Source organism: Cetorhinus maximus, chromosome 24 (genome assembly GCF_964194155.1).
Source record: "Cetorhinus maximus chromosome 24, sCetMax3.hap1.1, whole genome shotgun sequence".
Classification (NCBI taxonomy): Eukaryota; Metazoa; Chordata; class Chondrichthyes; order Lamniformes; family Cetorhinidae; genus Cetorhinus; species Cetorhinus maximus.
In genome coordinates, this window is record NC_135902.1 from 28177579 (window position 1) to 28190223 (window position 12645).

General features: G+C 41.0%; 1 protein-coding gene across 7 annotated transcripts in view; it reads left to right on the forward strand.

The window, feature by feature from the left end:
- tnrc6c1 (trinucleotide repeat containing adaptor 6C1) overlaps positions 1-12645 on the forward strand; it is a 205322-nt gene that overhangs the window by 35068 nt on the left and 157609 nt on the right. For all 7 annotated transcript variants that reach the window (XM_078570926.1, XM_078570923.1, XM_078570924.1 and 4 more), the window contains exons 3-4: positions 4563-4662; positions 4780-4801. In XM_078570926.1, coding sequence (XP_078427052.1) covers positions 4563-4662; positions 4780-4801 — 122 coding nt within the window. The remainder of the gene's footprint in view (positions 1-4562; positions 4663-4779; positions 4802-12645) is intronic.

The window sequence follows — 12645 nt, forward strand, 5'->3', positions numbered from 1 at the left end:
AATTGGCAGTTTTCATAAATTGGACATAGATTTGCATTATATAAATAACTAAAAGTAAGGACAGAAATATGACTTTGATGGGGCCTGAAGTAAACCTGCATGCCTTGATCCAATTGTCCCCTGCTCTTTAAGCCAGCTTCCCATAAATGCTTGGTCTTGAGTCGCCATGTGAAATGCTGTGGAAAATTGACCAGTTGAAGGTAATTTTATATTGGGAGCATTTGAGATCAATATCTGAATACTCTCATTTAGACAGATTTTTGATCTACAAGACAGTCGAGGGTTAAGGGGGCAGGCAGGAAAGTGGAATTAAGGCCACAGTCAGATCAGCCGTCGTCTTATTGAATGATGGAGCAGGCTCGAGGGGCCAAATGGCCTACTCCTACAATTTCTTATAGTTTTATGTTCATTTTTTTTTACAAACATTGCTTTCTTGATCCTATCGGTGTCTTTCCTGCACAGTATGATGAAACAAATGAACAACTGGTGGACAAGAGTATGTATCTCTATGGGGGCAGGCAAGAAAGTGAAATTGAGACCATAACCAGATCAGCCATGATCTTATTGCATGGTAGAGCAAGCTCAAAGGGCTGAATGGCCTACTCCTGCTCCTAAGTCCTATGTTCTTTGCATTTATAGCAAAGTTTGTTTCATAGGAGCATGACAAGAATAATAAAAAGGTAATGAGCCTTTTCAGATTGTGGTTTGTCAAATTAGCCATTTTGTGGCATTCAAGTTGCACATTTCCTGACCTGCTGAGCAATTCAGTTTGGGTTAGTTCTGAGCAAACCGCATCCTGTTCATGTTCCTATGTTTTAATGCACCTCTGCTTGAAATCTTCATATTGGCATTTACTGTCATTGTTGTTGTCATATGTCCCTGCCCTTGGATCTTTTAATTGTGTATCTGAAACCCAGCAAATTTTGCAAGATTTCCCTGCTAGCTATTTACTGTAAAGGCTCTTTTTATAAGGTACATGGCTATAAGGTATTATCTCAACTATTATTAGAAGGAAATGCTTATATATTTTAAGCAATAGAAATTGTGTAAGCAGAAGCCCAGATTAGAATTTCCTGTTAGTTCTACCTTTCCCTTCATCTTGCAAATAATTTGCATTACAAATTGCTGGAAGTGCAAGTTGACAACAGCATGGCGAAGTCAAAGAGTATCTGGGATCTTGGTGAATGACAGGACAAACAGTCTATCTCCTTATTTAATGCAATTTAAGGATTGGGAAAGAAACGGGAGTGACACAGAAGGAGACAAATGAAGAGGGCACTCAGTAGAGCGCATACTCCGCTGTGCTACATTAACTCAGTGTTCTTACAACTATGCAGCTCTTCCTTGAGGCTTTTCCCTGCCTGGTTGAAGCTCTGTAACTACAGAGCTGAAGAAGAAATATTTTAAGAGCTCCCTTCTCACTGAAGAAGCTTCAGACCAATCTACATCCAACAACCTGCTCTGAAAACTCTACTCACGTGTTGTCAGCTGTGACAAATTCCACCACAGCAGCTGAGACAATCCACAACATGCTAAATAAAACCCACAACATTCTGGAAAAAAGTTAACTCGTCATATCCCCCAGTGTTAACAAACCATTTAAAAGATTTCAGGGTCTGGATCCGGATCTGCATCTTTGCCAAAAATTAATCAGTTCTTCCTTGGACCATACCCTATCTGTGTGTCAAGTTTTGTTGAATTCTGTTCATTAGTTTTTGAGATACATTGTTTACTGATGAATGGACTAATAAATAGGGGGTGAAACATTATCTCAACCCACCTTCAGTGGTGGACGTAATAAGGTGAATAAGGTCAGTCACATACAAAAAAGAAAATAGAGCGAAAGATTGGATTGAGGAAAAGAAAAAAAAGTAGTAAAGTATTCCAATTTTAAAAATCTCTAAGAACTGGTTGCTATCTGCGGGAATGAGTCTGCACAATTTCAGTTGTTCCCTTTTTGCATCGAGAGATTGAGTGGCATTGTGGGAGCATAAGTCTTATCATTAAAAAAATTCTTGTGATGTTAAGTGCCAGCACAAACTTTCAACGCTGAGTTTTGTCAATGTGCAAACATTCAGCAATTTTTTGAAACTGAGGTTTTGGCGCTCCTGTTTTTTTCAAGGCTAATGTCAAAGGATGAAAATTGTCCAGTAATTTGAGCGGTTCGCAATCCACAGGGTATCTCTTCCTCAAATTGCTGGATGATTTACACACTTAATAACACCATGCACATTAAGCTTGCTGTTATTTGCTAGCAAATTCTGACCCAGAAATGCGCTATTTCATAGATAAACCAACCCATGGCACAAGCTTCAGCCTTGTGATCTTTTTTAACACTCAATATCAAAAAAATGTGTTGTAAAGAAATCAAATGGCACAATTTACTTGATAATTCAAGGCTTTACTTTGAAAATTGAAATCAAGAATTTGCATTAAGCAATATAACACAAAATATTGGGAATTTTAATGCTAGAAATAATTTGAATTATCATTTTGGATGAAATGGAATAGACTGCAGTAAGTTATCAAATGCTGAGAATTGCAGAAAATTTACTGCAGTTACTCAAGTGGAATGCTTGTTGGGTTAAGACCTGTTACTTTTGTAATTCACAAAGGGTTGGAAATGTGCCCACCTGCGCAGAGAAAGTGAAGTGTGTGTGTGTCTCAGAAAAATGCCTACCCTTTGTAAAGAATACAATTTGGTATGTTGAGCCATGCATTTAATAATAACTAAGTTTTTGGGATTTGGGGGAAAAAGCTGGAGGAGCTGAATCATTGACCCACAGAAGTCTATTGGTCTGTGGGTTATACAATTAATAGTTGAAGCATGGAGTAAATAATCTAATAATCTACAAAACATTTTTTGCCAAAAACAGTAACATTCAAACTTCTTGAAAAATTCTACTATATTTTCTGCCTAAGTTTATTTTCTGCTGCAAACATAATGAATGTTTTAAACTACAGTTCTCAACATGCATAGCAAGCTACTGTCAGTAACAGCATCGCATTGATATAATGGATTTGTGGGCTGCTTTGTTTCTCAAGAAAATACATTCGTATACTTTGTAAAGTTATCAGACATATACAGTTATATATTTATGCACATATGAAACAATTATGTAATAAAGTGTGCATTACCATTTTTAAATCATTGTATCTTTCCAAGTGCATTTCATGGAAGTGGGCATTCGTATACATATTTTATGAAGTGTCAACATATCTGATTGCATAGTGCTTCCAGGGGAATGCATTGAAATGCATCTCAATTTTGTTTTTGGTCTGACTATGCTTGCACTGGGAACATTGTGGCTTGTAGGCCTGAAGCAGTTTATTTCAACTTGGGAACTTGGCACTGGGGCCACAAGGGCTCTGATGGCCCTGTCAGTTGTGATTGATGCTTCTCCTGACCAATTTGCTGTGCCGGAGGAGGTGGGGAGGAAAGAAGAACAGCAGTTTGTGTTTTATGAATCTCCAAGTATAGACTGTAGGCTGTTTGGTAATTCCCCAGGTTCAAGTGGTGGCCAAATGGAGAGGGAATATGTGTTTTTGTATGGGTTTAAAAAAAAAATTGCTATCTTTCTAAATTGCAAATCTTTTAAATAACTCCAAAATAGAAGATTGTTGATGCCTACTATAATACAAATATTTACTTTGAAGGTTTTCTTCACTTCTGTAGCTGATTATTTAAGCTATTTTACTGAAATCACGTATGCTTAGAATTAATAGTAAATAGAGCATTAGGAATGAAATTGCAGATACTTAAAGGTGCATTGCATTTTAGTTTTGTAATATAGAACAAGCGGCTCAAAGTAATCCGATAACTGATGTGGAAAATGAAAATTAGTGTTAAAGGAAGACTCATTAAACCGTCTAGTTACATAGAATTTACAGCATACAAACAAGGGTGTTTATACTCCCTAGGAGCCTCCACTCACTTTATTTACTTCATCCCTCCATTATCAACCTATCCCTCTATTTCTTTCTATCCCATGTACTTCTCTAGCTTTCATTTTACAGTGAGGCTATTCATCTCCATCACCTTCATGTGGTAGTGAGTTCCACATTCTGACTAAAGAGATTGCTCCTGAATTACTCTCCAATTTTTTCGTGCCTATCTTATATTTATGATCCTTAGTTTTAGACTCATGAGAATGTTAGACTGAAACCTTATCTAGTATTTGCAAAATATACCACACTTTAAATTTGGATCACCATACCAAATAATTTTGAGCATCAATCAGAAGGGTAATTGCCACAGTTTAAAACTGTTCATATATTTGTAGTGTTGAAATTTCCTGCAAGTGTCTGGCAATTCTAATTTTAGAAGCAATATATTACTGTTAGCACAATGTTAAACTATTACTAGATATTTAGCTTTGTATAAGATATTTTGTGGAGAAGACCAGCAGTAAATCTTTGAAACACCATGCGATTTTTAACTCAATATATCAATTAGTGGCATTTTATAGGCATGAGCTTCAGTTGCAACTCTGGCAGTACAGGTTTGATTTGGGATTATTTTGCTTAATTCTTCCAATGTTTTTGTCTGTTTAACGAAATAGTGAGAAAGAACAAGAAACTAAAGGAGAGGACCGTTTGATGGAAGAAAAGAAAAAGAAAAAGCAAGAAGAGAAGAAAAAGAAGGAAGCTGCTCAAAAAAAGGTGCTGCATTTGACATTGGTCATCTTTGCTCCGACTTAGTAAGAATTTGTTTTTCTGATCATTATAAGTTAATAAAATGCACCCAGTTCTATAACTTTTCTTTTTTTTATATTGCAGGCTGCTGAACATAAAACCAAAGGTTAGTTATTATTTGCTCCCAATTCTGCATGGAGGTAAACGTGCTTGTGTAAACTTCTTTCTGATCACATTATTGGAAGATGCCACAATCTTGGAATATAACATTATCTCAATGACATTTTGAAAATAGTAGATATATCTATGATACTTGCGTTTTGATCAAAAGTGTTTGCTCAATTAAATGGGCTATTTTCTGTTTTCTTTAAAGAGGGGCAATGTAATGAAGGGATTTTTATGTAGAATTTTCTTCATTAGTTCTGTTTCCTCTCATTTGTTTTATGGAATAATGAACGTAGGAATATTAGTTCAGAATATCTGATTTATTGCAAAACAGCTTATTGAACTAGTGCCCTTGTAGTTGAAGCCTAATGAGCTAATGTTCGTAACCCCAATTTTTGAAGTGCACTGTGGACTTGTTTGGCCAAGCTGACCTCTCAACCTGTCAATAGCCTGATTTGAAAATGGCAGACCCAATATAAGTACTATGGTAGCATCTGTTTATATTTTGCTGCTGATAGTATATTGTGGTTGGAGGCATATCAGCTTCCAGTGGAAGTTTTGGTACCTCTGACAGCACTGGCATGTACATTTCATGAAAGTGTACAGCCCCATGTGTATTTTATGAAAATACAGCATATGCTGACCTCATAAATAGGGTATTAAATCTTCAGCCTGTTGCTGTCTCGGCAGCAAAAATGTAAATCTGAGACTGAAGGACTCCAATAAATCTCTCATGCAGAAAAACTTTAGTGATTTATTTGAAAATGCATTGCTTTTTTTTTGTCTTTTCAGATCTTCACAAAAAATGTTTGATAGTTGACATCTGTATAACTTATTTGGTGTCCCTATGGCCCTTCCTCCCAATGCCTTGTGATCTAGAAACACTTGAAGCATTTCACAAAATTGTTACAGCGGAGAAGGAGGCTGTTTGGCCCATCGTGTCTGCTCTGGCTCTCCGAATGAGCATTTCACTTAGTGCCATTCTCCTGCCCTCTCCCTGTAACCCTTCACATACAGATAGCAGTCTAATTCCCAGTTGAATATTTTGATTCAACCTGTCTCAACCACACACTCAGGCAGTGCATTCCAGACCTTAACCACTTACTGTGTGAAAAAGTTTTTTCTCATCACTTTTGCTTTTGCCAATTACTTAAATCTGTGACGCCTCATTCACGAGTGGAAACAGTTTCTCCCTATCTACTCTGTCCAGCCCCCTCATGATTTGAATACTTCTATCAAGTTTCCTCCCAGCCTTTTCTCAAAGGAAAGCAGCTGTCCAACCTGCCTTTGTAACTGAAGTTCCCCATCATTGGAACCATTATTGTGAGTCTTTTCTACACACACTCCAATGCCTGCACATCCTTCCTGAAGTGCTTGTCCGGAACTGGATGCAAAACTCCAGCTGAGGATGAACCATTAAAAATGAATGGTATCAGAGTTTAGAAAATGGGCACTTGAAACTCTTTCTTAACCTCGTTAAATTCTGCTTTCAAAACACAATGACCCAAAGTTAATTGTCACTGCAACTTTCCGCCAATGCTTCCTCAGATAAAACGTCTTGAAAATTTCCTGATGTTTCACCATCTCCTAGGGTAAATAAACTTCCACAGGTACAAAAGTTGGCCAGTAGCCCATTGTGATGATACATGGCTTTTAAAAGGAAATGAAATTGCAGATGGTTTTGATGTAAAATCAGACATTTGTGAACTCAAGGCAATGAATGTTAATGTTGGGAATGGAATACTATTGCATTCTATACCCAAACTCATAAACAGTTAAATTGGTACAGTGCAACCTGGATTAAAGCTGATCCATTAAAATGCTTTAACCCTAGCTTCAGGAAAAACTTGCCCTATTGCTCACTCTTACTGAAATATGAGTGATACTTCACAGTGTGTTCAGACAGTTTTGGCTTATTGTATTACACCCTGAAAATATAGTTTGATAAAAGTAGACTCTAGTGTTAATTTATATAAAGATGCCTTCTGGTTCAGCCTGAAAAGCAACTTTGAATGTTGCATTATTAGCTAAAATAAACAATTTTATGTGGAAGTTAATGACTTTCATGGTGTGATTCTAATGGTTCATGGGAGCCCACTTGTAAATTTGGCTTCATAGTTGCTTAGGATCTATCTCATGAAACTTCTGTCTTGGTATTGAAAATGCTAGGATATGGTTCCATGGTTAGTTTTAATCCTCTGACATCTTGCACATTACCACTCTTCATACCCATGGCCACGAGTGTCAGCAGACTTTTCATTTGATTCCGTCTTCAACCGTGCATTTGCTTGCTGGGATAGATTTTTGAACAAGGGTACAACTTTCTTTTGTAATATTTGACAATTTGTTGCCAGTATTGTTGCATATAGCTACTGATTTTCAAATAGAAAGACATTGATCTTGGAGGGTAGAAATGGTGAAGCAGAACATGAACATCTTGCTGCCTTTGGAAGGTGGCAGCATAACCCTATAGTAAAATTTATTTTTCTATCTATTAAAGTTTAAATCAAACAGTAAAAAAGCAAGCAGACAGTTAAAATAATGCAAAATATTTGAACAATAGAAAATAGAAGGTTTGCAAGTATAGTGGTAAACTGTCATCAGTCACAGTTGTTTGTAGCAATTCTTTTTCTTTACAGGCTGTGTCTGGAAGTTATCTAGCCTGACCATTCTTGTTCTTTGAAGGTTTTGGACAGAATCACTGATTTGGGAAACAAAAGTTTGACAATCATCTTAAATTTTGTTTGTTTGCAGTTTTTTCTTTAATTGTTGAATTCAAAATGAACCACCAATCAAATACATTGAACAAACTGCACATTGTTTACATTTGGATAAGGCCCTCCATCAGACACGAGATATTATCTCACTTGCTATTTTTGAGCATAGCTGCCACTGCTTATAATGTGCTCATTGGTGTTAATGCTTTCACCTGGATGGTAAAACCACCAAGGGTTGTAGAAATAAAACATTAGCCCCAGGCACCCTCCAGAGGATTCAGAGTATCACAGTTGATTTGGTTTTCTGTGGTGGGGGGGACGGGGCTAAATGATTTAAACTGCTAGAACTTAAAAAACAGTGTTGGAATGTAACCCCTTGCTCTTTTGCAGTGTCTGTGCTACTTAATACTTATTTAAATTAATCAAATAATTAATAATATACATTAATAGCCATCTAGGCTGTTTGTGTAATCTTCTTAATCTTGGGACTTTTTAAAGTTTTATTTTTGATCTCTTTGTTGCGAATGAAGGACTTTGGCAAAATTCTTCAAATGCTGGAAGTCTGAAACTTAAACAGAAAATGCTGAAAATACTGAGCAATTAAGCAGCATCTATGGAAAGAGAAACAATTAACCTTTAACCTTTCATCATAAATAGAAAACGTTGCATATTTTAAGCAAGTTCAGAGACAAGAAAAAAGAGGTGGGTTGAGAGGAAAGAACAAAAGGGAAAGTCTATAAAAGTGTGGGAAGTAGAAGTGAATAAATAACAAAAGGGATAATGGTACAAGACAAAAGGGAGTGGTGTTGGACAGTAAAGAAACAAAATTGGTCCAGAGGAGCTGTGAATGGCAACAGCAGAATCATTGCCAACACCTGCTGTTCGGGGAAAAAATGAGTGCAGAGGATAAGATCTGAATTATTGAACTGTTAAGTCCAAAAGGTATAAAGTGCTCAAACAAAAGATCAGATGCTGTTTCTCACGTTCTCATCGAGTTTCATTGGAACAGTGTAGGAGACAGAGGACTGGGTCAGTGGATTTAAATGGAAAGCAACTGAAAGCTTAGGATCATACTTTTAGATTGAATAGATGTTTTCAGCAAAGTGATCACCCAATCCCGCTTTAGAGGAGACTGTGTTGTGAACAATGAATACAGTATACTAAATTGTAAAAAAAAATACAAATAAATTGCTGTTTCACCTGGAAAGAGTGTTTGGGGCTCAGGATGATTGGAAAGAAGTAGATGAAAGAGCCAGGTATCTGTTGCTCTTCTATGGGATGGTGCATGGGAAGGGGAGTGCAGGTGTGGGGGTGCTGGAAGAATAGGTATCATGGAGGAACTGGTCCCTTCAGAATGCTGAAAGGGAAGGAAAAATGCGTTTGGTGTTGGCATCGTGCTAGTGATGGCAGAGGATGCTCTGAATGAAGAGTGGAAGATGAGGATGAGGAGTGACCTATCCTGGTTCTGGGGAGGAGAGGAAGTGGTGGGAGCAGAAATGTGTGAAATAAGGCAGAGATACTTGAGGGCCCTGTCAGCCACAGTGGAGGGGAATCCTTGCTTGAGGAAAAAGGAAGACATATCAGAAACGCTGATATCGAAGGTGGCACCGTCAGAATAGATACGGAAAATGGAATTGAGTCATAGAGTCGTAGAGGTCTACAGCACAGAAAAAGGCCCTTCAGCCCATCGAGTCTGTGCCAGTCAAACAAGTGCCTAACTATTCTAATCCCATTTTCCGGCACTAGGCCCATAGCCTTATATGCCATGGCATCGCAAGTGCACATCCAAATACTTCTTAACTGTTATGAGGGTTTCTGCCTCTACCATCCTTTCAGGCAGTGAGTTCCAGATTCCCACCACCCTCTGGGTGAAAAAATTCTTCCTCACATCCCCTCTAAACCTCCTGTCCCTTAACATAAATCTATGCCTCCTGGTTATTGATCCCTCCACCAAGGGGAAAAGTTCTTTCCTGTCTACCCTATCTATGCCCTTTACAATTTTATACACCTCAATCACGTCCTCCCTCAACCTCCTCTGCTCCAAGGAAAATAACCCCAGTCTATCCAATCTCTCCTCAACTAAAACTCTCCAGCCCAGGCAACATCCTGGTAAATCTCCTCTGCACTCTCTCTGCTGCAATCACATCCTTCCTAAAATGTGGATTCCAGAACTGCACGCAATACTCTAGCTGTGGCCTAACCAGCATTTTATACAGTTCCAGCATAACCTCCCTGCTCTTATATTCTATGCCTTGGCTAATAAAGGCAAGTATCCCATATGCCTTCTTAACCACCTGTCCCGCTACCTTAAGGAACCAGTCCCAACTGGAAGTTAGGCAGTAGGAAGTGTAGTTGTGGCAGCTGTGGGAGTCGGTGGTAGACAGCCTAACCCCAGAAATGGAGTTAAAGGGGGTCGAGGAAGAGAAAGACAAAGGGTGAAGTGAAATTTTCCACTCCGGAGACGAGGTGCGGTGGCGGGTGGGAAAATCATGTTTCCCGCCGGCTGTCATGGCGGGTTTCCGGACCATGTCATCAGCTTTTAAGCTCATTAACATGCATGAATGCGAAACTCGGTGTGGCCTAGGAATTGTCAGTCCTGCCGTTATCTCATCGAATCATCCTTCTGGGTGTCATGTTTAAACCGCACCCACGTACACAACTTGCTGCAGCCCAGGACTTTTTTAAAAAATTTGTTCATGGGATGTGTCTAGGCCAGCATTTATTGCCCATCCCTAGTTGTCCTTGTTCAGAGGGCATTTAAGTGTCAACCACATTGCTGTGGGTCAGATGTGAGTCACATGTCGGCCAGACCAGGTAAAGGTGGCAGATTTCCTTCCCTAAAGGACATTAGTGAACCAGATGGGTTTTTGCGACAATTGGCAATGCTTTCGTGGTCATCATTAGACATTGAATGGCCCTTAAGAGAACCAAGCACGCTGCTCCGAAGTTTAGTTACACTTCACTGACGTTGCGCTTTGACGCAGTGGAGGACCGGCGGGAGATACTTTGCCCCCATGATGGGAACTGGAGGTCTATCAACCTCAGCATACTGGCATGGGAGCAGGCCACCAGGGTGGTCAGTGACAAAATGCCCCAGAAGAGGACACCCCAGAAGAGAACCCCCCATCTAGTGCAGTGAGAGGATGAAGGATCTCATCCAGATAAAAGCAAAATACTGCAGATGCTGGAAATTGAAACAAAAACAAAATGCTGGAAAAATTCAGATCTGGGGAAGGCTCTGAAGAAGGGTCACACAGACTTAAAATGTTAACTCTGTTTCTCTCTCCACAGATGCTGCTAGATCTGCTGAATTTTTTTCCAGCATTTTCTGTTTATGTTGTGAATGATTTTACCCACTTCACCAGGGCAAGTCCACCTTCCCCTCACTCCCAACTCTCTCACTCTCAGCCTATTAGTCATTCACAGGCTTACATTCCAAAGGGATCTCTCACTACCACCATGAGGTGGCTCTCACACACACTTTGACATCTTCATCTCTTCTCGCATCTTTTACAGTCACGCCCTTGCCCCTTAACAGAAGTCAATTCGGCGCACACAAGGCAGGCATCCTTATCAGCTTTGCCATCTGTCCTGCTCAGTCTCTCCATCTGTCTTTATGCAGGACAAGATCGCCCACAACAACAGGGAGAGATCCTGGGCCAGAGGGGGGTGGGGAAGCCTGAGCTTAGGTCCCTCACTCAGTATGGAGGTTGGGCGGCAGAGCTAGCTGGCGAGGACTGGGAGCCTGCCCTTTGCTGAAAGTGAGATCGGTATCTCTCAAGCCAGTGAAGACCCATTACCAGCTCTTTGGACAGCAGCTGAAACTGACTGCGATTTGTTGGTGGCAATGCAGCCAATCAGTCATTATCTCTCCGACAGGAAGAGGAAGAGGCCTGCTGGCGGCCAGCCCATCAGCCTCAGCCCCCACATCCGGATGAGAGTCCCGAGGACCTATTAGATGTGGAGCCATCACAGCGTTCACCCGCACCCTCCACCAGCGCTGAGAGAGGCACCTCAGTGGGACCTCGTTCTAGAGCAGACTCGGAATCACAATTTGGTAGGCACAACACAGATTTGGGTCGATAAGAGGTGGAGGCAGTGGCATCCAGGGCCACCGGTACACAGGAATGTTGGAGGCCAGACTATGCTGAGTCCCATTCTGATGATGAGCCTCTGGACTTGGCCCTAACACAGATGTTGGAGCTGCTAAGACAGACATGGGAACACCAGGCATGGTTGTCAGGTGCCATCATCAGATTGCAATGGACGGTGGAGGAGTCCTTCCGTGTTCAGTCTGATGTCATTGTGCCGATATGCTGGCGCACTGAGGTCAACACTGACAACACTGGCGACTGCCCTGGAGACCTTGGCCCAGGACTTTGCGCCGTTCTGTGCCAGGATCTGAACTCCATCGCTCTAAGCATAGGTGGGATCCATTAGTTGTTAGGCAAGAAGGGTATGGGGTACCTTGACCTCACTCCAGGTGCCCCTTCTTAAGCAGTTGGGCAGGGGCCCTCGGTCACCCATAGGGAGGAGGACCACCAGCTTGAAAGCCCGGGGCTATCCACCCAGGTGTGTCAGTGTGTCTAGCTGCTCCCAATCCCCTCTGCCTGTGACCCCAGCAACTACAATTGGACGGGCCAAGTAGGGTGCACCTGCCCCACAGCAGCACACCCAAAGCAGGCCAGGGCCCTCCAGGCCTCGGCCATTCAGGGGATGCCTGCCAAGGTCATCACAGACAACAGGGCATAGTAGTCAGTGTGCTGCCTCCACCTTTGCTGTGGATGTGGGGATGCACTAAGACATAGGGTGAGAAAAATTAAGGAATACTAAGAACACAAAGGTAACATGGGTATTCACAATCTCTATGTAAGTGGAACAAATGTAAGCACAATTTGTCTGCTTCTCACCTAGTGTATGCCTCTTCTATCTGGCATGCTGCGTGGTCAGTCAAGTGCTGCAGATACGACCCCTCACCGCCACCACTCCCCCGGCCGTCCAGTTGTTCCATCGTCTGCGCCATGCCTGTGGTGTCTTAAACCGTCTCATTACATTGCCTGACCGTTCTCTGCACGGTACTGACATGAGTGAAACGTCTGGTGCCAAGGACTTGTTGGCTGGGCAAGGC